The 27,185-nt window shown below is 32.9% G+C and overlaps 2 protein-coding genes across 4 annotated transcripts in view; both read left to right on the forward strand.

Moving 5' to 3' along the window:
* The window catches only part of LOC139528280 (phosphorylase b kinase gamma catalytic chain, skeletal muscle/heart isoform-like), a 66,871-nt gene continuing 39,686 nt past the window's right edge, over positions 1 to 27,185 (forward strand). Inside the window, exons 1-2 of one of the 3 annotated variants that reach the window (XM_071324187.1) lie at positions 1 to 79; positions 26,178 to 26,381. In XM_071324187.1, the coding sequence (XP_071180288.1) occupies positions 26,287 to 26,381 (95 nt within the window). In that variant the 5' untranslated portion in view covers positions 1 to 79; positions 26,178 to 26,286. Of the gene's footprint in view, positions 80 to 15,526; positions 15,631 to 22,201; positions 22,516 to 26,177; positions 26,382 to 27,185 lie in introns of those variants that run through there. The other 2 variants (XM_071324189.1, XM_071324190.1) reach the window with 2 other exon arrangements.
* Positions 16,412 to 22,040, forward strand: LOC139528264 (uncharacterized). The gene has a single exon (XM_071324158.1). It carries the CDS (start codon positions 16,984 to 16,986, stop codon positions 21,418 to 21,420), a length of 4,437 nt encoding a protein of 1,478 aa, XP_071180259.1. The 5' UTR covers positions 16,412 to 16,983; the 3' UTR covers positions 21,421 to 22,040.

Genomic DNA, 27,185 nt, shown 5'->3' on the forward strand with positions numbered 1-27,185 from the left:
GTTTCATTAGAGTTGTCTACCTTACAATTTATTTTGACAACTTTCCAGACGTTTTTCTGCATAGATTGTATGTCAATGTGTAAGTCATTTGTTTTTTAACACAATTAATCAAAATATCCACATTTAATAAGTTCAAAATTACTTCAGGAATAAATTTCATCACCAAACATGAATATATTTGTTGTTTTGGTTTATGTATGATAATGTCATTAATGATGAGTGGATGAGGATTGAAACTAAAAGTTACAAGAAGAGGGAAATGATGCCATTGATCTGTTGATGGTCCAAACTCACTTGTCAAGGATACATTTATTTTCATGCCTGTTTGATCCAATAACACGTAGTTTCAGTGTGCCCATATTTCTAGCAGTATATATGCTGAATTTATTTTAGTTTTAAAAGAAACATGTGCTCATCTGTTATATAAATAAACACAAAACTGATGTCACTCTGATAAATGACCTCTTGAAAACAGATGATAGTGAGGAGGATGTGGAAACATCTAGTTTGTTTTAAAGAATGAATGATAGTAGATGTCCCTCTTCAGTCTTCACTCTAGATTGTCTATTTTGTTGTTGCACCTGGTCCTATAGCTACTGTCACCTGGTTTGTAATACATGTGCTTAGCTGAATCAATGGTAGTCCAAATAATTGAATCCGGGTCTGTCCGCCCTGATTCTGGTTTGCCCTAGTTTCTGTTCGCCCTAATACCTGTTTGCACCGAGTCCGTTCGCCCTGATTTTATTTTTTAGTATACTGTTGCGTTGTGTGTATATAATTGAATGTGTTGAAGACAGTCTAAAATTTCGCCGAATATTTACGATGTTTCATGTTAACTTGTCCAAAGCTAGCTGCTATGAGGATAAGTTTCTGTGAATTCATAGACTACAAAGTATTTGACATAAAACAACTAAAGACTAACATGACTAAGTTATTTATATATTTAACTTGTATTGATACATTTTAACAATTTAAAAATATTCAGTAACAGTTATAACAAGATCAATTCCGAACTGTACTTCGCACACATTTATTTACTAAACGAATATTTAAAAGCACTAAATAGAATTACTATTAGTGAAACAAATACCAAAAGCACAGTCACACTGCTGTACATTGATCACTTGTCATCAGTGTGTTTACCCATCCTTTTTTTTTATTTTTTATAATTCAAACTGAATTTTATCCATCCAAGCTGACTATTTTATTTGAGAAAAATGTTATTCTCATTATTAGTCCATCAAAGACAATTTATATAACAATCAGTGATATCAAAGATTTCAAATGACACCTAATCAGCAATCAAAATCCAATCAACAGTAATTATAAAATAAAGTGTAACAATGCAGACAAGAATTTTATTTAAATAATATAAATTTGGCAAATATTCTGTATTTAACTTTTAATAGATATACATAAATTTTAATATATATATATCTCGTTCATTGATGTAACATATACATATCATAAATGAATATAGGGCGAACGAACCAAGGGCAAACAGACTATCAGGGCGAACAAACTCAGTGTGAACGAACCTAGGGCGAACATGTTATCAGGGCGAACGATACCGATACCCAAATAATTATGACTGACATCTGGCAAAGCTATTTTGCCAGATGTCATAAACAATTTGACTAGATCAATGGCAATCAACTGATGTTTGGTTGTATGGTTGTATTTAACACAGCACAAGACTCTTGTCACCAACACATGACCAACATCTGTGCTGTAAAATTCCCATTAAAGTTCATCCAGTAACTTTGTTATATATCCTGGAGATTTGTCCTGGTAGCAATTATAGTCGACTCAAAGTCAGCTGCTTGTCTCTCTACTTGCTCCATGTCGCATATGATAGTGATGTGTTGCAGATCCCATACTGGAGAAGCGTATTCTAGAGTAGGTCTTACTAATGTCAAATATGCTGTGGTATTTGTTGCTATACCTGCCTTACCTGGTTGATGTGGTTTGTCTAGGTGAGGTCTTTGCTGATGGTAAGCCCAAGATATTTCCCACTATGTACTGTTTTCAGTAAGAGTCCTTAAAGTGGTGAGGCTGTCTAGTAGTTTTAACGTCTTCCTGAAACGTGAATATATGCATCAGTCCCAGGATTTACATCACCAAAATGTAAGATTTGACAACTACATTGAAGCAATAAATTTTAAAAACTTTGCAATGTATTCAGTTTAAATATTAACCATGCATATATGTTAAAGGGGCACTAGCTGTCAAATGCATGTTCACCGATTTTCATCAAATTCTCATATTTTATTTATAATAATGTAAAACATTTATCCAAACTATTAAACATGTTAAAAGTCTAAAGTAAACTATTTACAGGTTACTGGCATGAAAATATGTAGCTTCATTTCGTGTGTATTTTAGTCTAGACACCATCTAATTAACTATCGAGTTGACTTCTAAAGTCATCCGATGAACATATAAGCGATGTAAACATAAATATAGATATAAATAGATGAAGCAGACTTGTGCTGTTGGATTTTTCTTAGGTCTATTTAATTTCATATTATAGATGAAAAATAAATGTTTATCATCATTCTTACCAGTACAAGAATGATTTTTGTGGATTGAATAAGTCAATCAAATGATTTACCTTTGTTTCACTTTCAATGTTGACATTCTTTTCCTTTAAGGAAGCTGGCTTATCATGTTTTGGATTTTTTGTCAGATTTTCGGAATCATTTGGTTTTATCCATTTGAATGCCTTAAAAAAATTTGCCCGGTGACCCCCATTTTTCTTTTGGTAAATCTTTTACATGTATAATGATAAGCCATCTGTTAAAGTCTTATAAAATTTTAATTACTTTTTAACAGTTTTTGAGAACTTCAAGCTGACAGTGATAAAGCTATGAAAAGTCAAGAGAGAATATTTTCCCGCCAAAATTTCAACTGCTTATATCTCGAAAACAAGCATGGTGACCTATAAATTTTTTTTGCTCTTTGGATTCCTTTATTAATTACCTATCAATATAAACTAGTGTTTTGAAAAGTTAATTACTCTGAAACTGAGAAGCCAACTCCCTTAAATAACTTTACGTATACAATTCATGTGTTCTCCATCTCAAGCTAAGGAGTTAAATTGAAGTTCACATGAATACCAATTCAATGAGTTCGAATTATTCACTTGCAAGTGAACAATTCATAATCAATGTTTTTTTGCTTATTTTGACTAAATTGAACCATTCTGGCTTCTAAAAGTGAATTATTATTTCATTAATGATTGAGCAAAAAAAAACCATTAGATTTTTTATATATATCTCGTAACAAGTGCCTTAGGTCTGTACTCTGTATGTGATTTGCTACGGAGCAAATTTGTGTCCCCATCTTACTCAACCCCTTGTTTATAGTACATTTAGTAGACCCTCTTTTTTAAAATGTTAATTTTTTAGCTGCTCACTCTTTGTATCTATCATATGTAAGATAGTGATAAACAGATAATCCTTGGTCATCTCAACTCAATTGCTTTTCTTACTTTTTCCATACAAGCAAGAAAATCAATCTTGTTGTCAGAGATGACCAATGATTATAATATTCATAATTACAGTTAAAAAAAAATCTATCAAATAACATCTTGACTTGTTGTAACTTGTTGGGTTGCTGTCTTATTGAAATATATATATATATATGTAAGACTCGGAGGTGCGATGGGGACGCTGAAGTGCGATGGTCCACGCCGAAGTACGATGGTCCTTTCGCTGAAGTGCGATGGTTTTGTGTATGACGTTTGAATGACGTTTTCAAAATACAACATGGATTCGCAAACAGGAGAATAGGGTTTTGTAGATGAAGGTTTCATGCTAACAAAGAAAAGTAAGGAAATAAGAAAGAAACAAACAATTCAAGTCGAACAGTTTTAAGCATTACATGTTGAGGTTAAAAAAATATATTAAAACATTTTAGGCAGCAAAGCGACTGAAAGATGAACTTGGTCATCAAATGGGCTAACCAGTATTTTGAATTATGCTGCAGACTGTTTGTACGATAAATACAGTATACTAATCTAAATATTAATCTTAATTTATCTTACGGTAAGCGTCACATGATTTTATGTGGGCAATTTAAAAATTAAAAAAAAATATGATAGTATTAATAATGTTTCAATGATTTTGATATATCAAGTTCATATGATGTTGTTTTATTCCCGAGATATTTTTGTTTTGTTTTGAAAGAACACCGTCGCTCTTGTTTTTTTTTATGGTTTCAGTCTAAAACATGTTAGACAAAAATTAACCTGACTAAACCCTACGTGTACTTCCCAATTTATCATCCTCATCTTTGTTTTTCATGAAATAATTGACAAACTTCGCTATTACTAAAGCATAAATTTACGTATAAAAAAGAAGACGTGATATGATTGCCAATGAGACAACTATCCACAAAAGACCAAAATAACACAGACATTAACAACTATATGTCACCGTACGGCCTTCAACAATGAGCAAAGCCCATACCGCATAGTGAGCTATAAAAGGCCCCGATAAGACAATGTAAAACAATTCAAACGAGAAAACTAACGGCCTTATTTATGTAAAAAAAATGAACGAAAAACAAATATGTAACACATAAACAAACGACAACCACTGAATTACAGGCTCCTGACTTTGGACAGGCACATACATAAATAATGTGGCCGGGTTAAACATGTTAGCGGGATCCCAACCCTTCCCCTAACCTGGGACAGTGGTATAACGGTACAACATAAGAACGAACTATAAAAATCAGTTGAAAAAGGCTTAACTCATCAGATGGATTCATGTCGGTATTTTTACTCGTGGATACTGTTCCAACATTCAAGGTACAACATGTATATATAAATTGAAGAAGAATGTGAGCAATTACTAAGTTTTATCATAATATTTAAGTAAATGAGATGGACACTTCTTAGTACTATTATAAAGACCTACACAATGAATATTTTTCTTTTATTTTTCCTTTGAACACCTTATTCCATACTCTTGCGTGCTAAAAGAATAATTGGAGACTTGGAAAATTAGATTAAAACAAAAATTAAAGTCTTTGGTTTGATCTAAATAGAAGTTAAATAAAGGCAACAGTAGTATACCGCTGTTCAAAAATCGTAAATCTATGGACAAAAAACTAAATCAAGGAAACAAACTAAAACTGAGAGAAACGCATTAAATATAAGAGGAGAACAACGACACAACATTCAAATGTAACACACATAGCAACGGATTAAGCATTAGACAAAAATCCGATGAGAATAACCAATATAACATCAAAACTAAATACATGAATTTGGGATAGAAAAGTACCGTCACACGTCTTATAGTAATTAGGAGATAACTGTGTTGTATTTTAAGCTCCGACGGCATCAATTGGGGATTTGATGGTCGCAAATTAAGTTTACTGGCGACGCGTTAGCGGAGACAGTAAACGGGTATTGGCGACCATCAAATCCCAAATTGATGCCGTCGGAGCTTAAAATACAATATTGTTATCTCCATTCTAATGAAACTGACAGAAAATAACGTTAAAACATGTATTTAAAATCTGTCATATGCCGTCTGCGCTTGCGCGTACATCCCATAGCATCAATTGTCAATTGATGCCATGTAAGAAAGTGATGTTATCCAATCAAAATGAACGTTACAAACGTTGTTGCATTAGAATGTGAATTCACACTCAAATATAGGAGAAAACAAACGACACAATGGAAACACAACGTAAAAATGTTACACACACAGAAACGAACTATGATATAACAATGGCCATTTTCCTGACTAGGTACAGGACATTTTTAAAGAAATAAATGGTGGGTTGTGACCTGGTTTTGTGGCATGCCAAACCTCGCACTTTAATGGCATTGTTAAATATAACATTAAAATGACAACATAATAAAACAGGACTTCAATACAAATAAATAGGAGAACGTATTAGGCAAAGAAAAACATGAATAATAGATAACAAAAGGCATCAGGTTTAAAATTCAATATGTCAAAACCGCGCCTCGTCTTCCAAGTAAGAGGCTAGCAGCCAAGTTTTCATGGTGTTAGTTTTTAAACAACAGCCCATGTGCATTTTGCTTTCAGTACTCAGAGTCTTAAGTTGGCCATTGCACTACAGCGTAACCACCATCGCACTTCAGCGTAAATATCAACAAGTTAACGTCACAATGTTACCATCGCACTTCAGCGTGTTAACCATCGCACTTCAGCGTAGACCATCGCACTTCAGCGTGACCATCGTGGTTCGGAGTACCATCGCGGTTCCGAGTCCTACATATATATATACCCTACATTTAATTCATAACATATTTCTCTGTAAGTTAGTACATTTATACCAAACATTTTGTAAATGTGTTAAGGACAACATTGACTTATCTTATTATAACATTGAAATGTCAAATGTATGTCATGTATGTAGATATGTGTTTTGTATGGCAGTAAGACAGCATATCTATTTTCTGTAGTGATATATTGGTAATTAGTTTATGGTTTCTAATTAACTGCATAATAGATGGATAGTTTAGTATGACACATTAACCAGTCTTGATAGACATTTTATAGAGGAAAGTTTTTACAAAACTCTGACATTGGTTTAAATGTGCATGTACATATGTATGTAGAATGATATACATCAAATAATAAATGCTATTTTGTGTATTAAATAATAAACTCAATTTTACTTTTAAAACTCTGGGTGATGAGGAAAATGTCATGTCTTTAATAACCAATCAGACCTACATATTTATATCTTTTTTACCATTTTTTCTCTCTCTTTTCTCTTTTTCTATGATTGTATCAATAAGACAAAAATCAGTTTGTTGCTGACCTACCACACTGCGTAACTGATTACTCGTCTCTTTTTGACTAATGATTGTGCTAAAGAATGCTATCTTTTATATTAAGTGTTAGTTTAATTTAAGAGTTAAGTTTTGGTTTATGAGATGGCACTTCTTTATAATTTCTGTTTGATTTATTCACAACTTATTTTTAGAGCTTGCCATGTTATATAGACACCTGTCTATTGTCAAAGACTGCATATAGACCTCTAGATGCCATTCGGTTGTTTAAGTCATTGCTGTCAAGCCTGCTATAAAGGTCACTTCTGCAAAAAAAGAGGGCCGTCCTGTAGTGGTTAGTGCATCGGACTACTAACACAAAGGTTCCTGGTTGGATTCCCGTTTGGGATGAAAATTTCAGGAACTCAATTTTCGGCTCTCCCTTGACACCATCAGCGAGTATGGTCTTGAGGAAACGATGATAGTCCGTGGGAAGGGGACGATAAATGGCTGACCTGTGTTAAGAGAGATCCATATCTCTTGCATGTTAAAGACGTCCTTGTAGATTTTGAAAAATAGTAGGCTAATGCCGCTACAAGGCAGCACTCGCACCTGCAAAGTGGAAAGGGATTAATATAAGTTGCAAAACTTGTTTCCCAATCCACTATAAATAAATATGTTTAAACTAAACTAAAAAACCTGTCTTGTCTGGTCATCCTTTTCTTGTCCCACTGTAGTTATATACATAAATATATATATATATTTTTATACAACTCGTCTTAACATCAACCCAACAATGTTAGATCTGTAAATTTGCTGGTGATCCGATGGATAAATCTGTTGTAGAGTTGTCACTGACTGAGACGTATATATTATATTATATATATAGTTCCAAAGGCTTTGATAACTCAACTGAATAGTTGGTCCAGAAAAACCATTCAGATCAAGTGGACCAGATTCTTTTTCACAGACTTTACACAGTCACAGTGACATGATTTGGAGGCTTTCAAAATTTTGCATTAATTTTGTCATATTTTATCCCTTTTCTTATCAAAGTCAAGTGTGCAAAGTTTACATAAATCAGGAAATGCTTGCCCTGAACTGAGCCCCATAAAAAATACATGTAGGAAGAAAACATTAAATTTTTGGTTAATATATAAGTTGAAGTGACAATAAACTGACAGTTAAATACTATGAATTCTTTGATCCTAAGTAGGAATAACAAAGTATGCTTGTAGGGGTATATAAAGTTTATGACTGTATTAGTCAGGTGAAACATAAAAACATATTTTATTTCTGCCTTAAGTCATGATCAGCATTTTAAACAACATAGGTGAAACATGAATAGATTTAAAATCATTTGTTTGGCCTCAGTTGCTAAGTGGTGAAATAGTTCATCTACTGTTTCACTAGCCTGTCAACACTAAGGTTGTGAGTTTGAACCCTACATAATGTACTTTGCTCATTGTTGAAGGCCGTACAGTGACCGATAGTTGTTAATGTCTGTGTCATTTTGGTCTCTTGTGGACAGTTGTCTCATTGGCAATCATCCCACATCTCTTTTTACATAAGATAGGTGTGTTGAATAATTTTAATTGACTAGGATTGTCTGTTTTCCAGTTGAAGGTTGTGTTTCTCTGGACACGCCTGCTCCCTCTACCAATAACAACTTACCCCCATGATATAGCCAATAGTGATGAAAATGGTGTTAAACAACAACATTCAATCAATCAGAAATTGATAATGCCCACATTTTAGATGTTAGAAAATGAAGTTGTTATATTGCAACTTTTTGAATGACTAGTGCCAAAGGAGATCAGGATTTATAAAAGAATCATGATGATCATGTTGTATACTTCAATACTGGTTCTAAAATTTGGCAGTTGTTGAATACGTCATTGGAAGTTTAAGAACATACAATGTATATATTGATATCCCTTGTATAGATATACAGGTTTTTAAAATTGAGTTTATTTTTTCTGGACAGTCATGATCATTTATAACTAGTAACAGAATGCTGAAATTATTGAAGTATTAAATGATTTGTTATTTATGTTAATTAAAAAAAAAGATGTTATTTACAACTTGACTTTATGATTTATTAGCATTGTGTACATGTATGCTATAAAATATATCCTCTGTATCATAAAAATTAATTACGGCAGAAATATAGTTAGCCATTCATTAGCAAAAGCAAATTTTACTTTTAAAGCAACAATTGAAATATTCAATTGCAAAAGCAATTTCTAAAGCATCAAGGTTTTAAAAGATATAGCATCAAAATCAATACATAACTTGGTCATTGAGCTGGTCATGATGTAATCAGGAAATCATTATTATATTGTCTGAATTTGACCTTGAGTATTACATAATACATTGTCAGCCACTCAGGCGGAAACCCAGTTGAAATAGAACAAAAGAATCAAAGCTCTTTGTTAGAGAAAAAAATTAAAAGTTAATAGAAACAAATAAAATGACATTTTTCTTCTCAATTACGAAGTGTTCTATTTTAAAATCGCCATTTGGATAAGGTTTCAGTTTATCTATTATGTAGTTAAGCAGAACAATTAGATATCAAGTCGACAACATGAGTATCTATCAAGTTGGATGTAGAAAATGCATAACCTCCGATTTTTTTGAAAAAAATACAACGGACGAAGAACATATCAATCTATAAGTTCAGTAATTTTTGTGTCTGCCCTTCCATTATGTGACTCAAGAAAAAAATCTAAAAAATGGGTAAAAATTGTATCGAAAAGATGTTAGGGTGTGTTTGCATTGAGTTGAATATTTTGTCTTGAAAACATTCAAAGCAAGAATATTTGATACATCATCTCACTTCAGATTCTATCATTTTTATATATGAAATTAGCTACAGGTTGACTTTATAACCTAAAAAATCACGGTACTAAAAGATGAAATATATGGGTCAAGTGAAATATCTATCTAATGAATCATAAAAAACGAGTAGGTGTGTTCGAATAGCTATTTTTTTACTAAAAGTACTTGACGACAGACTTTCAAGTTGGATGATGAAAATGCATATCTTTGAAAATGAATAATTTTTTGTGTGTGATAACTAAGGTTTATAGTCTTCAACCACTTAAAAAATCTAGTCTGCCCTTCCACGAAATATTTAATTAGAATTTTTAAAAATATTTATGAATTTTCAAAAATTCCACCTGACAACTGATTAGACAATAATTCTAAGTTGAATCAATGCAGACAAGATCATTAACTGATGCTCATTAGCTAGTAGATACAGTTGTCTTTTAAAATACAACTGACATATAAGGATCGTAATGGTGCTATGTGGATAAATTTATCGGTTTTCAAAAGCAAAATTGGCAGCACGTCATCCCTACAATGGCTTCCATTTCTACGATTGTGAAAATTAACTGGCGTAATGGGGAGATAATTTTTGGCAGACAAATAGCGATAAGGTGTATTGCTACTGTCTCATGATTTGTAATACATGTACTTGGCTGGATCAATTGTAGTCCAAATAATTACGACTGACATCTGGCAAGGCTATTTTGCCACATTTCATAAACAGTTTGACTAGATCAAGTCATGATCAGCATTTTTAACAACATAGGTGAAACATAAATAGATCAAAATCATTTGTTTGGCCTCAGTGGCCAAGTGGTGAAGTAGTTCATCTAATGTTTCACTAGCCTGTCAACATTGAGGTTGTGAGTTTGGTGAAGTAGTTCATCTAATGTTTGACACTAGCCTGTCAACATTGAGGTTGTGAGTTTGGTGAAGTAGTTCATCTAATGTTTGACACTAGCCTGTCAACATTGAGGTTGTGAGTTTGGTGAAGTAGTTCATCTAATGTTTCACTAGCCTGTCAACATTGAGGTTGTGAGTTTGAACCCTACATAATGGGCATTGCTCATTGTTGAAGGCCGTACAGTGACCTATAGTTGTTAATGTCTGTTTCATTTTGGTCTCTTGTGGACAGTTGTCTCATTGGCAATTATACCACATCTTTCTTTTTTTATATAAGATAGGTGTGTTGAATAAATTTAATTGACTAGGATTGTCTGTTTTCCAGTTGAAGGTTGTGGTTCTCTGGACACTCCTACTCCCTCTACCAATAACAACTTACCCCCATGATATAGCCAATAGTGATGGAAGGTTGTGGTTCTCTGAACACTCCTGCTCCCTCTACCAATAACAACTTACCCCCATGATATAGCCAATAGTGATGGAAGGTTGTGGTTCTCTGAACACTCTTGCTCCCTCTACCAATAACAACTTACCCCCATGATATAGCCAATAGTGATGGAAGGTTGTGGTTCTCTGAACACTCCTGCTCCCTCTACCAATAACAACTTACCCCCATGATATAGCCAATAGTGATGGAAGGTTGTGGTTCTCTGAACACTCCTGCTCCCTCTACCAATAACAACTTACCCCCATGATATAGCCAATAGTGATGGAAGGTTGTGGTTCTCTGGACACTCCTGCTCCCTCTACCAATAACAACTTACCCCCATGATATAGCCAATAGTGATTGAAGGTTGTGCTTCTCAGAACACTCCTGCTCCCTCTACCAATAACAACTTACCCCCATGATATAGACAATAGTGATTGAAGGTTGTGGTTCTCTGAACACTCCTGCTCCCTCTACCAATAACAACTTACCCCCATGATATAGCCAATAGTGATGGAAGTGATGTTAAACAACAACATTCAATGAATCATAAATTGATAATAGATATAGGAAGATGTGGTGTGAGTGCCAATGAGACAACTCTCCATACAAATAACAATTTAAAAAGTAAACCATTATAGGTTAAAGTACGGCCTTCAACACGGAGCCTTAGCTCACACCGAACAACAAGCTATAAAGGGCCCCAAAATTACTAGTGTAAAACCATTCAAACGGGAAAACCAACGGTCTAATCTATATAAACAAAACGAGAAACGAGAAACACGTATATATTACATAAACAAACGACAACTACTGTACATCAGATTCCTGACTTAGGACAGGTGCAAACATTTGCAGCGGGATTAAACGTTTTAATGGATCCAAACCTTCTCCCTTTTTCTGAAACAATAGCATAACATCACAACAAAGAAAAACATACGATAAAATATCAATTGGCAGACTTAACTCAATCAAAAAACGTATAATGCCCACATTTTAGATTTAAGAAAATGAAGTTGTTATATTGCAACTTTTTGAATGGGGCCAAAGGAGATCAGGATTTATAACAGAATCATGATGATCATGTCGTATACTTCAATACTGGTTCTGAAATTTGGCAGTTGTTAAATACGTCATTGGGAGTTTAAGAACATACAATGTATATATTGATATCCCTTATATAGATGTACGGGTTTTTAAAATTGAGTTTATTTTTTCTGGACAGTCATGATCATTTTTAACTAGTAACGGAATGCTGAAATTGTTGAAGTATTAAATGATTTGTTAATTAAAAAAAAAGATGTTATTTACAACTTGACTTTATGATTTATTAGCATTGTGTACATGTATGCTATAAAATATATCCTCTGTATCATAAAAATAAATACTGCAGAAATATAGTTATAGCCATTCATTTGCAAAAGCAAATTTTCTTTTAAAGCAACAATTGAAATATTCAATTGCAAAAGCAATCTCTAAAGCATCAATGTTTTAAAAGATATAGCATGAAAATCAATACATAACTTTGTCATTGTGTTGGTCATGACTAATCAGGAAATCATTATTATATTGTCTGGATTTGACCTTGAGTATTACATAATACATTATGAATACAGACTAGTTATACTAAGTGTCTTCTTCTTAGGAATATAACATGATATATATATGATATATGGTTATTAGATTTTTAAAGTGAATCACTGAACATGTTGATTTGATTGGCAAATTTATTTGTCAATTATTTTAACTTCATTTAATTTCGATGGAATGTTTTTTTCCCCAGGACTGAGTAGTCTGAAGCCAAAAACCCACAGGCATTTTCTCAAGTGCCTGTGCAAAAACCACTAGCCCTAAGCATGCGACTTGACAAAATTAATTAGGGCTAGCGAAAAAATAAAAAATAATTGTGGAAATATTTGTTCTCCCATGTCATGGTGTTGAGACTGAACACTCTAACTTCCTCCACCAAAATAGTCCTGAATATGCATGAAATATTTGCCACAGGACGTTAAGCAACCAACAACTAATCAATCTTCCACCAATAAAAAGTGACTACCACGAAAAACTTATTGTGCTAAAAGTAGCATTAAGCATCAAATATGTAAGAATCAATCAATCAAGCTTTAGTGTCAGCACCACCATCTTATAATATCCTAATAAATAATATTAATATACATGTACATGTACATGTAATTAGCAAGATTATATCAGACATATTGATCTTACTTCTATCAGGATGATTCTACATGGTATGTAGGCTTATACATATATAGTACAGGAAGAGATATTTTCACACACTGTAATTTAATTGAAAGGTATGTAAATTTTAGATATTCTATATAAATATGTACAAAATTACCACCTCTGAGTGTAGGATTTTCTCCATGTGTTGAAGACCCATTGGTGGTCTTTTGCTGTTATCTGCTCTTTGGTCGGGTTGTTGTCTCTTTGTCATATTTCCCATTTCTATTCTCAATTTTATTTGTAGTCCAAGTGTTTTCCTTAGAATTTTATTGAAGAATGGGAGATTGACTGAAAGGATTGGGGTCCTGAACCAGTGGCAGATCCAGAAATTTTCATAAGACTGGAGCCTGGGGCCACTGACTGCCAGACATAAGAGGGGGGCTGCTCCAGTGATTCCCTAAATAATCAACCAAATTTTTTTCCACAAAAGGGGGGCCAAACATGATGTGCATGTATGCTACAAGTGCCCTATTAAATATATCCATATCATGATAATTAATTACTGCAGAAATATACTTAAAATAAGGAAATATAATTATTTGAATCTAGAATACTTTTGATTTTCTTGAAAATTGAAAAAAAATTTAGTGGGTTAGCCATGCAGAGTTCATGCCATGACGCATGGCTCAGATTCAAGTTACTGTCACTGATATTTTAGTATGAACTAACTAACCCCATTTAGCCATGCATGCATAGCTAACCCTCCATAATTGAGTTAGTTTTCATCTACATTTCTTAACAATTTTCTAGAATTCAAAGTTATTCCAGATTCAAATAATTCCTTGTTTTAAGCGTTCAATTGCAAAAGCAATTACTAAAGTAACTATAAGAATATTCAATTGCAAGAGCAATTGCTAAAGAACAAATGGATTGAATATATACAATACCATTGTTTTAGACATGTTAAAAGATCCTGTATCAGAATCAATACATAACTTGGTCATTGAGCTGGTCATGATGTAATCAGGGGATCATTACTGTATTTTTTAGATTTCACCTTAAGTATTATGTTTACATAATACATTGTATTTACAGACTAGTTATACTAAGTTTCTTCTTCCTAGGAAAATAACAGGCTACAATGTATATATCAATGTATATGATTATTAGATTTTTAAAGTGAAACATTGAACATGGTGAATGGATTAGCATATTTATATGTCAATTATTTTAAATTTATACAATTTCAATAGAATGTTGTGTTTTTCTATGACTCCAGTCTAAGCCAAACACCACTAGCCCTAAGCATGTGACTAGACAAAATTAATTTTGGCTAGTGAAAATCCTAAAAAAAGATTGGTAGGACGTTTCTTTAAATATTTTTCCTCTCATGTAACGTTGACAACAAGCACTCCTCAGCTTCATCCCCCAATAAAAATGAATGCCATGAAAATTAAGCTACTTGCTCTGAAAGTGTCATTCAAACATCAAATATCTAAGAAATCAATTAACCAAGCTTCCATTTCAGCACCATCATCTTATAATATCCTGATTAATATTATTTATATACATGTACCCGGTACCTGGTACATGTAATTAGCCGTATCATATCAGACATATTGATCTAATTCTATCTGGTTGATTCTATTTTATGTAGGCTAATACTTGTAGTCTACGGAGAGAAGATTTTACACTCCTTGTAATTTAATTCTAAGGTACAATGTATGTTTATGTATAAAATTAGTTTTGTAGTCCCAGTTTTTTCCTTAGAATTTTATCGAAGGATGGGAGATTGACGAAAAAAATGGGGTTCTGAATCTGTGTCGGATCCAGAAATTTTCATGAGGGATTGGGCTACTGACTGCTTTAAGAGTGGGCCTAGCTGCTATTGTGATTCCCAAAAGGGGGGACCCAGGCCCCGTTTCCTTCCCCCACCCCTACCCCTAAATCCGCTTCTGAAGGATGGGGCTCATCAGTATTTGGAAATTTAGAAAAGGACTGTCATTGGAATGTTTTGGAATGAATTTCTGGTTATGTCAGTCATTGTGATATTGTGATATTGTTCTACTCTAGTGTTAATGTGTCATCCCTAAACTGGAAGATGGCAAAACAATTTAGAATCACATTGTCAGTCAATGCAAAATAACAGTAAACTATAATCTATGTTCTAAAAATTCTAATAGGGAACATACATTAATGTAAATTATATTAAAATAAAGTCTTGAGAAAGTCTCTGAGGGAAAAGTAATACATTGAACTTGTATTTAAGCTATATGAATTAAACTTATTATTTCTGCTGTAGGACTTCCATTCCCATCATCCTTTGCAATATCTTAAAATTTGAAATTTTTAGCTGTACATATAATTTCCTTCCATTTTGCATATTATGATATATTTATTTAAATTCTGCTTGGTTCTAGAACGTGCTTATATAACAGGAAGTAAGTTAGGTGATTTTTTAAAAATACTATTATTATAATGAGGCAATCTGATATCGATATTGGGATATATATTCCAAAAGGTATGTTTATACTCATTATTTTAAACTTTGTATTCCAATAATGAATGTTTTAATCAGTTTTTTTTCTCAATAAGATATACATATACATGTATACGTTTGTTTGTGCTGTAATTATATATACCCCTTTACCAAGAAATTTATTTTGTGTGCAAATTTTGTATATTATATATATATCTATCTAATCCAAAACACCAGTCTCAGATAAATGAATTTGCTTTCTTAAAATAGTCATAAAGATAAGAATTGCACAGGTTTGGGTATAAATTTTCAAAACTGCATTGATTTTATCCTGTTAAACAACATATTTGAATCTTAAATGGCTAATCTGTATTCTCCATTAGTCAAGTCAAAATAAAGTTTAACGTCAAACAAATTGCAACAAAAGAAATTTTTGTGCAATTTGAATAATAAATTATGTCTAAACAACATATCAAAAATCGACAAAAATCGATCGGCTTGTTTTTTCTTAAAATCAATTACAAATTTGCTGATAATTTCCGTGTAAATAACGTAACGTTCAGGCTGCCGTAGAGTGAAAGAGTTCACAAAAGGGAAATAACTGCAATGTAGCAGACGAATTCGCTGTTATAGTATCAACGATTTTGCCGGTATTGGTAAGTATTTAAATGAAATAAAAGACAATAAGTTGTATAATAGGTATGTTTATAATGTTCAATTCATATATAGATGTTCACGAATCCCGATTTTTTGTCAATAAATGTTATTTGTCCACGATTCACACACTGGCTCTGCCGACGCCTTTTAATGAATTAATTTTGAATGTAAGCCGAAAAACTCTGATAAATCCTTTGGTTATAAATAAAACCAATTACCCTTTTATAAAATATATCTAAAACAACGAAAAACTACTTTTTTATGACCGATTCAAGCTAAGGCTATTTCGGGAGAAAAAAAGTATGGAACGCCGTTAGCGTCATTTTATACTTTTAATTATCGGAATGACAATGGAATTTTTAATGTTTTAAGGGCATTTTAGATTATTTCAAGTTATTTTTTTTCCATCAGTATTGTATTATGATGTACAACAATTAACATTAACACACTTTTATGCAACAAATTAGTGGAAATCGTCGTTTTCTTACCGTTTTAAGCCATTTATTTTGTTTATTACTGTATTCAATATAACCGACGATTTATATTATATATGTATATTAATTTAAATATTGCTTTTTATCAAATGTGTTGTAGTACATGTAGAAACTTGTCATGAAACAATATTATATTTTTGTTTTATATAAATTTTACATTCATGCCTATAATATAACATCATATATATTCAATTATTAATTAAAGGATGAATTTATAATTATTATTTTTTTTACAGATGGCATCATGGACAGCTGTATCTTTTGTGACAAGCTCCTGGAAAACGGTGAACCCACAGTAAAACTTGGAAAGAAAGGGTGTGATAACATCAACAAAATCAGCTCCGACAGACACAAGGAAATATTTACTGCTCCTGGCCAAACAGTTCACCATGATTGTAGACGAGATTTTATAAACCTTAAATCGACGAGATGGAAAATAAGTTTGAATGTAGACCCGGAAATAAGTGATACTGAAAGAGATTTAAGGTCCAGCAAACCACTTTTCAAATTTAAAGATAACTGCTTGTTCTGTGGGCAAACTGCAAAGAATTACAAAAGAAAAAGAGGATATGACGTTGTTTGTGTTAGAACTTTAGATTTTCAGTCATCGGCAGAAACTGCATGTAGAGAGAGAAATGACAAATGGGGAGAAGAAGTTTTCAATAGAATACAGATGGCTCATTCTGATTTGCATGCGGCAGATGCAGTTTATCATGCTCAATGCAATTCAAACTTTAGAACTGGGAAGCAAATGCCACAAACTATAGCTACAACACCGGAGGACAATTTGAAAAAAAGAAAAACATCCTATGCAGGTAGACCAAAGAATGATACTGCAGAAAATGGTTTCCAGGAAATTATGTTTAAAATAGAAAAGAATCGGAAGCAAATATCTATCGCCGATGTAGTACGTGAGATGGAAAAAATATGTGGCGTAGAGAATACTTATTCAATTGTCCACATGAAGAAAAAAATCCTGGATTATTTTGGTAAATCAGTATTGTTTACAGAAGAAGAAGGAAAACCAAGTATCCTGACGTTTCGGGACAACATTTCATCGATATTGCATACTTTTTATAATCGTAGAGGAAAAGAAAATAAGGAAGAAGAAAAGAAATCTATCATATCAACTGCAGCACAACTTATAAAAGAAGACATCAAGCTAATAACGTCTAAAGACATTTATTATCCGTCTGCAGAAGAAATGGAGTCAGAAACCTCAAATGCTGACTATGTCCCTCGTTCACTAAGAATATTTTTGAACTCGTTATTTAGCGAAGCAGATTGTATCACCAAAATTTCAGCAATTGGACATGCAATCATACAGGCAACAAGGCCACGAAATGTTATAGCACCATTGCAGATTGGCTTAGGTATTCAAATGCACCACCACTTTGGTTCCCGTTTCCTTGTTGACACACTGTACAATCTTGGGTTTTGTTCATCCTACAGTGAGGTACAGAAATTCGAGATGAACGCTGCTGCGTCAAGAAGCACAGAAAGTGAAAATGACAGTCAATCATTTGTACAGTTCGTTGCAGATAATGTAGATCACAACATACGATCTTTAGATGGGTTTGGAACTTTTCATGGGATGGGTATTATATCAGCCTCCACTCCTGGCATCAAGACAGCAAGAGCTGTACCTCGTACGAACCCAAGCATAAAAGAAATTACTGCATTAGCGAAAATAAACATCAAATTCTACAAAGAACAATCCAACTCGTTCAGGCAATTAAAATATGAAGTACTCAAGAAAAGAGAGATGGGAAATGAGACTTGGAAGCTTGATCTATTATCCAAAATTTGTTGGCCTCTAAAGTTAAATGCAAGTTGGTCAGCTATAATGCATAAAACTAGTGGATCTTATCCCGGGCAGTCAAATATTACATTTCTTCCTATGATCGATCTTAATCCTAGCGACGAGTCCTGCATCTATACAACACTCCATTTTGTCTGTAAAGAGGCCAAGAAAAACAAATGCACTCCTATATTAACTTTTGATCAGCCTTTATACTGGAAGGCAATGACGATACTTCAAAACGAACCTACTACCAGCTCACTCAAATGTCTTGTACTGAAACTTGGAGGATTCCATGCAGAGATGAGTTTTATCGGGAGCATCGGATACCTTATGTCTGGATCAGGATTGATGAATATCTTTGAAACTGTGTATGCATCCACAGCGGTATCACATATGTTGAGTGGAAAAGCAATTGCTAGGGCTGTAAGGGGCCACTTCTTATTAGACACTGCTCTCACTGCATTGATACTCTCAGATATTTATGGGATTCCAGTTCCGAAAATAGACGTAAGCTCAGAGGAAAACGAAGATGAAGACTGTACTCAAACTTATGATAATTCTAAAGTTCAAATTCACGATACATGCTATACGGAAGAATTTTCGAATGCCACTGATCTATTACATTTATTTTTGAAAGGAGATGTGACTCTTACAGACATTGATCAAAGTAATGCATTAAACATTATAAGAGATAAAATAGAAGAATTTCGACAGTCGCGAACGAAGCATAGAACAGCAAAGCTTTGGTTTCAGTATATGGACATGATATGCATCCTCCGAGATTTTATAAAGGCAGAGAGGACTGGCAATTGGCATTTACATTTGGAATCCCTAAAGGCCATGCTACCGTACTTTACAGCTTCTGGCCACAATCTGTATGCAAAGTCTGCATGGATTTATCTTAACCAAATGGAATGTCTCAAGGAAAAAAATGCAGAAGTAGCAGCTCTATTTGAAAAAGGATACCATGTAATCAGACGAACAGATCAATATTGGGCAGGTATTTCGTCTGATTTGGCTATTGAGCAAGCTTTAATGCGAAGCATTAAGACAACAGGAGGGCTTACAAGAGGACGAGGTATGAGTGAAAGCCAGAGAGCACTCTGGATTTTATCTATGCCTGATTGTGCTGAGGTAAATAATGCAATGATGTCATTTACCGGGACAAAATTCTGTTCCTCAGATCAACATAAAGAAGATGGCGTTAGTCGCCAAAAACGGGATACTAAAGATACGATGATATTTACTTCCTTTCTTCAAGAGAGAAACCCATTTGTTGAGGAAGAGGGTATGAGAAACATAGAAACAGGTGTATCAGCAACATCAGATGTGAATGCAGATAGAGCTAAAGATATTGGACTCAGTATATTAAAATCGATGGAAGGTAAATGCGTATCAGAGTATACTTTCAAAAGAAAATACCAGGCTATCACACTTCAAGACAAACCTATTTGCGTAAATTCGGAACCTGAAATGGCATCAATCGACCCACAACTTTTATTTCAGAGATTTATCGTAGCTGCAGATAGTATATATGAAGACAAATCTGAAATATTTGCTTTCGAACTGTCTAGTCAACCAAGTTCTATGTTTGATTCATCCGGATTTATGAGGCCAGCATCAAAGTCAACTCTAGCGGATGCGATTTGGAATCTTGGAGACTGCAGTACAGAATATACAGATACTGTCTACAGTTATGTTGTTGATGGTGGATCACTTATGCATAAAATACCGTGGAAAAGTGGGTTGACATTTGGAGAAATTTGTAAAAGGTATATTGATTCCATAAAGTGTTATGGCTCGATTGTTGTAGTATTTGATGGATACGTGTCCGGTCCTGATACGAAAGATGCAATGCATCTTAAGCGAACCAAAGGAATATTTGGTACAAAAGTAACATTTACGGAGACCACGCCTTTTAGGTCAAAAAAGGAATTATTTTTGGCTAATAATGAAAATAAACAGAAGTTTATTGAAATGTTGAGTAGACATATGCATTTAAACGGAATTGAAACAAAGCATGCTTCAGCAGATGCAGACGTTCTGATCGCTCAAACTGCAGTAGAATCTGCCATTTCGCACCCAACAATACTCCTTGGTGAAGATACGGACCTGTTGGTACTTCTGTTGTACTATAACAATTTTGGATCTATGAATCTGATCTTTAAACCAAATCATGATAAGAAGACAAAGTCAAAAATATGGGACATAAATAAAACGAAAGGCGTTCTTGGACAAAACATGTGCAAAGTCCTTCCGATCATTCACGCAATAAGCGGTTGTGACACGACATCAAAGCTGTATGGTGTAGGAAAGGTAGCTACATTAAAGAAATTTATCGACAGTCAAATATTGAAAGATCTTGCTGAGATATTTTTAAAAGGATCTCTTGTTGAAGACATTATAAATGCCGGGGAAAAAATAATTACGTTTTTGTACGGAGGTGCTCCGATCGAAGGACTTGACGTTCTGAGGTACAAAAAATTTGCAAACAGAGTTCTAACTTGCAAAGAAGTCATCCAAATACACACTCTTCCGCCAACTACCGAGACTGCAACATATCATAGCTTAAGGACTTATTTACAAGTTCAGACATGGATCGGAGGAGAAGAGATAGATCCTTGTAATTTTGGTTGGTTACTTGCAAATGGAAGACTTATGCCTATCAAGACAAAAAAGCAACCCGCTCCACAAAGACTCCTTTCAATTATACGTTGCAACTGCAAGACTAATTGTGATACTCGTCGCTGCACATGTAGAAAACATGGTTTAGAATGTAACATTTCGTGTGGCGAATGTCGTGGTCAGAGCTGTATGAATGCAATGCATGTTGACATTAATTTAGCAGCTGATGAGCTTATGTTTGACTCAAGTTGAAAAAAATATTGAATATATTGTCAGTTATATTTTCTAGATTTCAAGAAGGCAACTACCTTTAAATAAGTCCTTTTTTTCTTAAAATGAAGATGTGACATTGTTTCTTTGACATAAGCTCTTTATGGTTTTTTCCTAATTTTCGAATAACGTATTTACTTATTCAAGATAAATGGATTAGTTATTATAGCACATTTTGATAAAGTGATTATCTTAAATTTCAGTTTACCTCGATTTTTCACTAAAAAGTAACTATTTCACCCCAAAATTCGTATGTTAATAAAAAAATGCGGTATTATTTATAATGATATTTTATTTACTGTCTAAAATAAAGTGGAAAACCGATTTATTTATATATTTACTAACATTAAAAGAAAACAATCAGTTTTTGCCGATTTTTGTCACAAAAATGCAGTTTTTAACCCAAAATTACTCTTTTTCAAAACTTGTTTCCAACAATTTTGCCACTATTATAGGTAGTTCTCATAACTGTTATCTTATTTTTACACTCATTTCTTATCGTTTTGTCATAATAATAAAATATAAGAAATTTTCCAGTTTTCAGCGATTTTTGTGCAAAAACCTATATTTTGACCCAAAAATTCCCGAAAATTAGCCCATCGATTTCTGTCGATTTTTTATATGTTCAATAGGATATGTCAATAGATCGAATTAAATCAAGAAACCTGTTGTTGCAATTTGTTTGAGGTTGAGTGATTTTTTGGGCTAGATTGACTGGACTACATGGATATAACTCATTGTTGTTGAAGTAGATGATCAGACTAATAGATATTTTATGAGATATGTATAAAAAACGCAGAAATGAACATGGTTATATAAGGAATCATCGTGTGTAAAGATTGAGATTGATTTCACATAAAAGGTTTCCATACCATATAACTGAAAAGTTAATCTCATCTGGGAAATACCTTTTATAGACATATGTAATTTATCATGACTTTGTCTGGAATTGATGCCAAAGTTTGCGATGACATAATCGGAAAAATACAATAAATAACATTCCAAGGAACTGGATCGCTAGAATTCTCCAAGGATTATCTGGTTGAAATTGAGAACACTTTACACTGTCTGCTAATGGTTTGTATCAGAATATTGTTTTCTATTTTTTTTTTTTTTAGAAAAAAGGATTAAATATTGATATTTTTATTGGTTACTATTTTCTTTATTTTAATATAAGCTAGTTATAGTGCAGTAACTTTTAACGTAATGTTTAAATTTCCCTGTTTAAAGTAGATGGGAGATGTATTTAGAAACAATTAATGCTTTGTATAGAATATTTAAAAAAAAAATAAAAGAACATCGATTATACATGTATTGATCAATCTGAGTTTCGATTTAGTCATCAATACCAAAATTGAATTTTTATAGTTTTTTTTCTTATTTTGAAAATAAGTATAATGTATTAAAGGTTAAGACTAATTCAAAATTTATTTTCACATTCAGTCATGGTGGTACGTACATGTTTAGGAATAGAGTTTGGGCTGATTTGCATTTAATTTGGGGCAGTAACCCACATTGGTAGAGCTAAATGACCAAAATGAAGAGTACTTAAAACTCATTAAAAAATACAATAATTTGAAAATGCTTGATTTTTAGATGTACCGTAGTTAACTCAATTTCCTGATAGAATTAACATATTTTCACTCAAAAATCTTCTTGGATTGTAAAAAAAATGAACATATCTATATAGTACAGTTTTTAAAATTTTGAAAAAGTAATGGATATACTTGGAAATTTCTGCAGCTTTAAAGATGCCTATATTACATGTAAATGCTTCCTAGGGCACTGATTATGTGCCCGTAACCCAAATGTAAAATCAAAAGTTTCCAGCTTAACTTACTTATTTACGAAAAGTTGTTCTATATTTAATATTGTTGGCAATGGGTAATGATTACTTTCTAATTATGTAATAAGTTCAAAAGTAATACTCAGTGCATTAAGTTCCATGTCACTAGATGAACTAGTTTTTCTATAAATAACTAAAACTTCTTGGTCTATTATTGATCTTGTGGAATTACAGACTAAATTGATATTGTAGAAGTACAGACTAAATTGATTTGTGGGAAGGAATGAATTTGAGAAAATGACCAATCTGTATTTTCTCCTGTGAGGATGCACATGCTTTGCCCTTATTATGCAGAGGCGGATTGAGGGTTGCCCAGGGGGCCTGGGACCCTTTATTTGTGTGAAAATTTTTGTTAATTATTTAGGGAATCACTTAAGCATTGCTGCAATGGCCCCCCTCTTTGACAGTCAGTGAGCCCCCCTTGTGAAACTATGCATAGGACTTGAATAGATTAAACGCCAGTTATGCAGAATTGATTTAAATGTGAGAAGAATTGCATCTATGACAAAATCAATCATAAGTTCTTCACATGTTTGATAAAGTTGTCAACACATAATCCTGTTATATATTTGTATATATACATGTTTAGAAGATACAAATATATATGGAGATACAGTACTGTTTTATTGGACCTTCAAGTGGATTTTGAACTTGAGTTTTGAATTCTTTTTCAAATGTTTATAGCAAGTATAAAACATTTGATGTTCAGCAAATAAAAGTAATATTAAGTCAAGAAGTGGCCATGCATTTGACATGTTTGATTGAATTAAAGTCAAGATAGTATTTGATTTGAAAGTATACTGTGGATTCATTATTATTCGTTGGATATCAATTTTCGTGGATTTTGTGGGAACAGGTAAACCATGAAATTAAATTTTCAACGAATAGCAAATTTTCTATAGGCTTGTAAGCAGATTTTAGCAAAACCATTAAATTAAATATCCACGAACATGCAAGTGTCTCTCTATCCACGAAAATTTTACCCAAGAAAATAAACGAACTTACAGTATAAAATATATAGTTAGTTGCAAATGTGACTTTAAATTTAAAATGTTAGGTTTTTCGAAAAGGCTGCTGATGAGTTTGATTTTATGTTTGAAAATTGTACTTTGAAAGGTTTGTTTTCTTAAATATATATATGAAGAGCCAGAAGTTCCTTGATTTACCAGATCTATACTTATTCAAATGCCAGAGTTTTGATATATATGAATACATTTATACACAGCAAGTAAAAATTGGAATAAACTGAAAGTTTTAAGCCTATAAATCTTTGATTAAAACATCATTCATTGTATCCCCTAGAGAAATTTAAATCTTTATTTTATTCAAGATTTTAAAGTTTCACATGTGAAATTAAATATGCGTTTGCATCATACGAGAAGAATTCTTTTTTTTATGCAGAAATCAATGAAGATTTGCTTTATTACTACCAAGCATGACATTTGAAATTGAAATGTTATTCATATGACTTCTAATACATTCTTTCTCTTATTGTATATAAGATACATAGTATAGGATCACATTGACAATAAGTACTTATGAGAAATAAAAAGATCTGTGTGAACTAGAAGACTTTCACGAAATCACCCATATGTGAATTTTTATGTTAATTTCAAAATTTGCAACTTTTAACTAACACGTGTATACTGATACTCCTGTTGAAAAAGTAAGTGGTCAGTTTTTTGTTGAACTCCATTTTTTATGGATAATAGATAAGTTAATTTTATACCATCTTTTTTCATCTAAATGATTGAGTTACATTATATTGTGGTGTTTGTTAACTCAGAATGAAAAATGATCGATGGATTGGATATGATAATTCTTTCAGAAAAATTAGCTTTCAGCATTTTATCTAAAGTAGATGTGATTTAAGATTTTTTTAGTTTATTGATACAAGTTAAATGCATGCTGCTGTTGATTTTGTCTGTGAATGCAAAGCTTTGTTTTTCTGATCAATATTAATTCTGCAGGTAATGCAATTTTGTATTTGATAAACACATCTGCCAGAAAGAAATGTCTGCATGTTTACATTGAAATGATTTTAGCATTGCGAGATTTGAATGAACCAAAGATAAACTGTTCCAGTATACAGCTACCAGTTGAACAGTGTTATACATGTATTTTTGAACATTTGTTTATCCAAACAGACTAAGATTATAAAGTTTTTGAGTTTTTTCAGCAATTTTAGTACATGTATATATGTATGTAAAGCACCTATCTTAATATTGCACAAGCATGCACAGGAATATGTTTGTTCCCTCCATAAATATTCAGTCAGGAAAAGGTCACCTTATTCCATGATGTCACAATTGCAAAATTAAAGGAGCCAGAACATGCTTGTATACAGTTCAACTTAACAATTAGACTGGTTGAGGCTCCAACAGGGTACCCCCCTCAGGTCGCAAGGTCGCTTTTAAATTCGTCGAGAGGTCGTTTTTAAGGAAAATGTACAGGTCGCAGGTCGTTTTTCCAAACACAGAGGACGGAAGTCGGTCGGAGGTCGTTTTTTCCAAATTTTAAAAGTCGCAGGTCGTTTAGAAGGCCCTCAGGTCGGAAGTCGCCTCTAAAAAGCCCAGAGGTCGCAGGTCGTTTTTTACCCTGCGGGAGCCTCCTGGTTGTACAATGTTAATTATAAACATCATGGTAACATTCAAATATAAGAAAAGTAAATGAAGATGTCTGGTAATTAAGTTAATTTCTATACATGGTTTTATTTTGATTATATTAGCCTCAGAACCATGAAATGATAAAAGAAAACTTACTTTATCATTACTAGATCATGGATAATTATGATATGACTTGTAAGTATACTCACATCAGAAAAATAAGTTCATCTCCTAGATATTTACTTTCTAACAATTAAATACATTATTTCATTCATTATTCATTTTAGGTTAGTAATGACAATGTAAAGAACTGATACCTGTATTCTAGAAGTTGTTATTGTTGGCAGGCAGTATTATGTAGATTGGAGGAGGAACACTCAACGAATCTCATAGACTATGGCCAGGGATGATTTGGTGGATTCAGCTCTCCCTGATCAGGATGAGGCCAAAGAATTCTATGCCAAATATGAACCAAAAGAAGCCTTAGGAAAGTAAGTCTCAATTTATTTGAAGTGAAATTTAATAATTTGATAATTCAATAGATCAGGGAAAAAAACTAGGAAAAAATTCATCATGTTGTAAAACTGCGGCCATGTTTCTAAATATGTCAGAATAAGTGTGAATGAAGTTTGTTGGTCACTTCTAGAGTTAGTCCTTACAATTTGTAACATTTAAAAATAAAATGTTCTGCTGACTGTACTGCAGACAATTGCACTCATAGAAGTTTTACGCAGGTGCTAAGTTCTAACAGATTTTCCTGCAACTGCAGTGGCTGTAATTCTATTTTAATATACTGAAATGAAAAACTGTTTACGAAAAAAAGTGCTGATCAAAGCATAATTGCACATATCAAACTGTTGTAGCTATATATATATAGGCAGTATGACGTCCATTATCACTGTACTATTATGCATATTTTAGGGGCCAGCTGAAGGACACCTACGGGTGCGGGAATTCTCGCTCCATTGAAGACCCATTGGTTGCCTTCGGCTGTTGTTTGCTCTATGGTCGGGTGGTTGTCGCTTTGACATATTCACCATTTCCTTTCTCAATTTTAGTCTAAATTAAGTCACATGTGCTTTATTATGTCTTCAGCACCTAAGAATATTTAAGCAGGCATAGTTCTAGTTGAAATAAAAATTGAGATAACCAGCTGCAAAAAAATGTTAAATAATTTAATACATGTAATAATGCAGAGATCAGAATAAAAAAATATATATTTGACATTTTCAAAGTTTTGCTAGAGATTCTTGAGAAAAGAAAGCAAGAAAGGTGTTGCCATGTATTTTGCAAGA

The sequence above is a fragment of the Mytilus edulis genome, chromosome 6 (genome assembly GCF_963676685.1).
Source record: "Mytilus edulis chromosome 6, xbMytEdul2.2, whole genome shotgun sequence".
Lineage (NCBI taxonomy): Eukaryota > Metazoa > Mollusca > Bivalvia > Mytilida > Mytilidae > Mytilus > Mytilus edulis.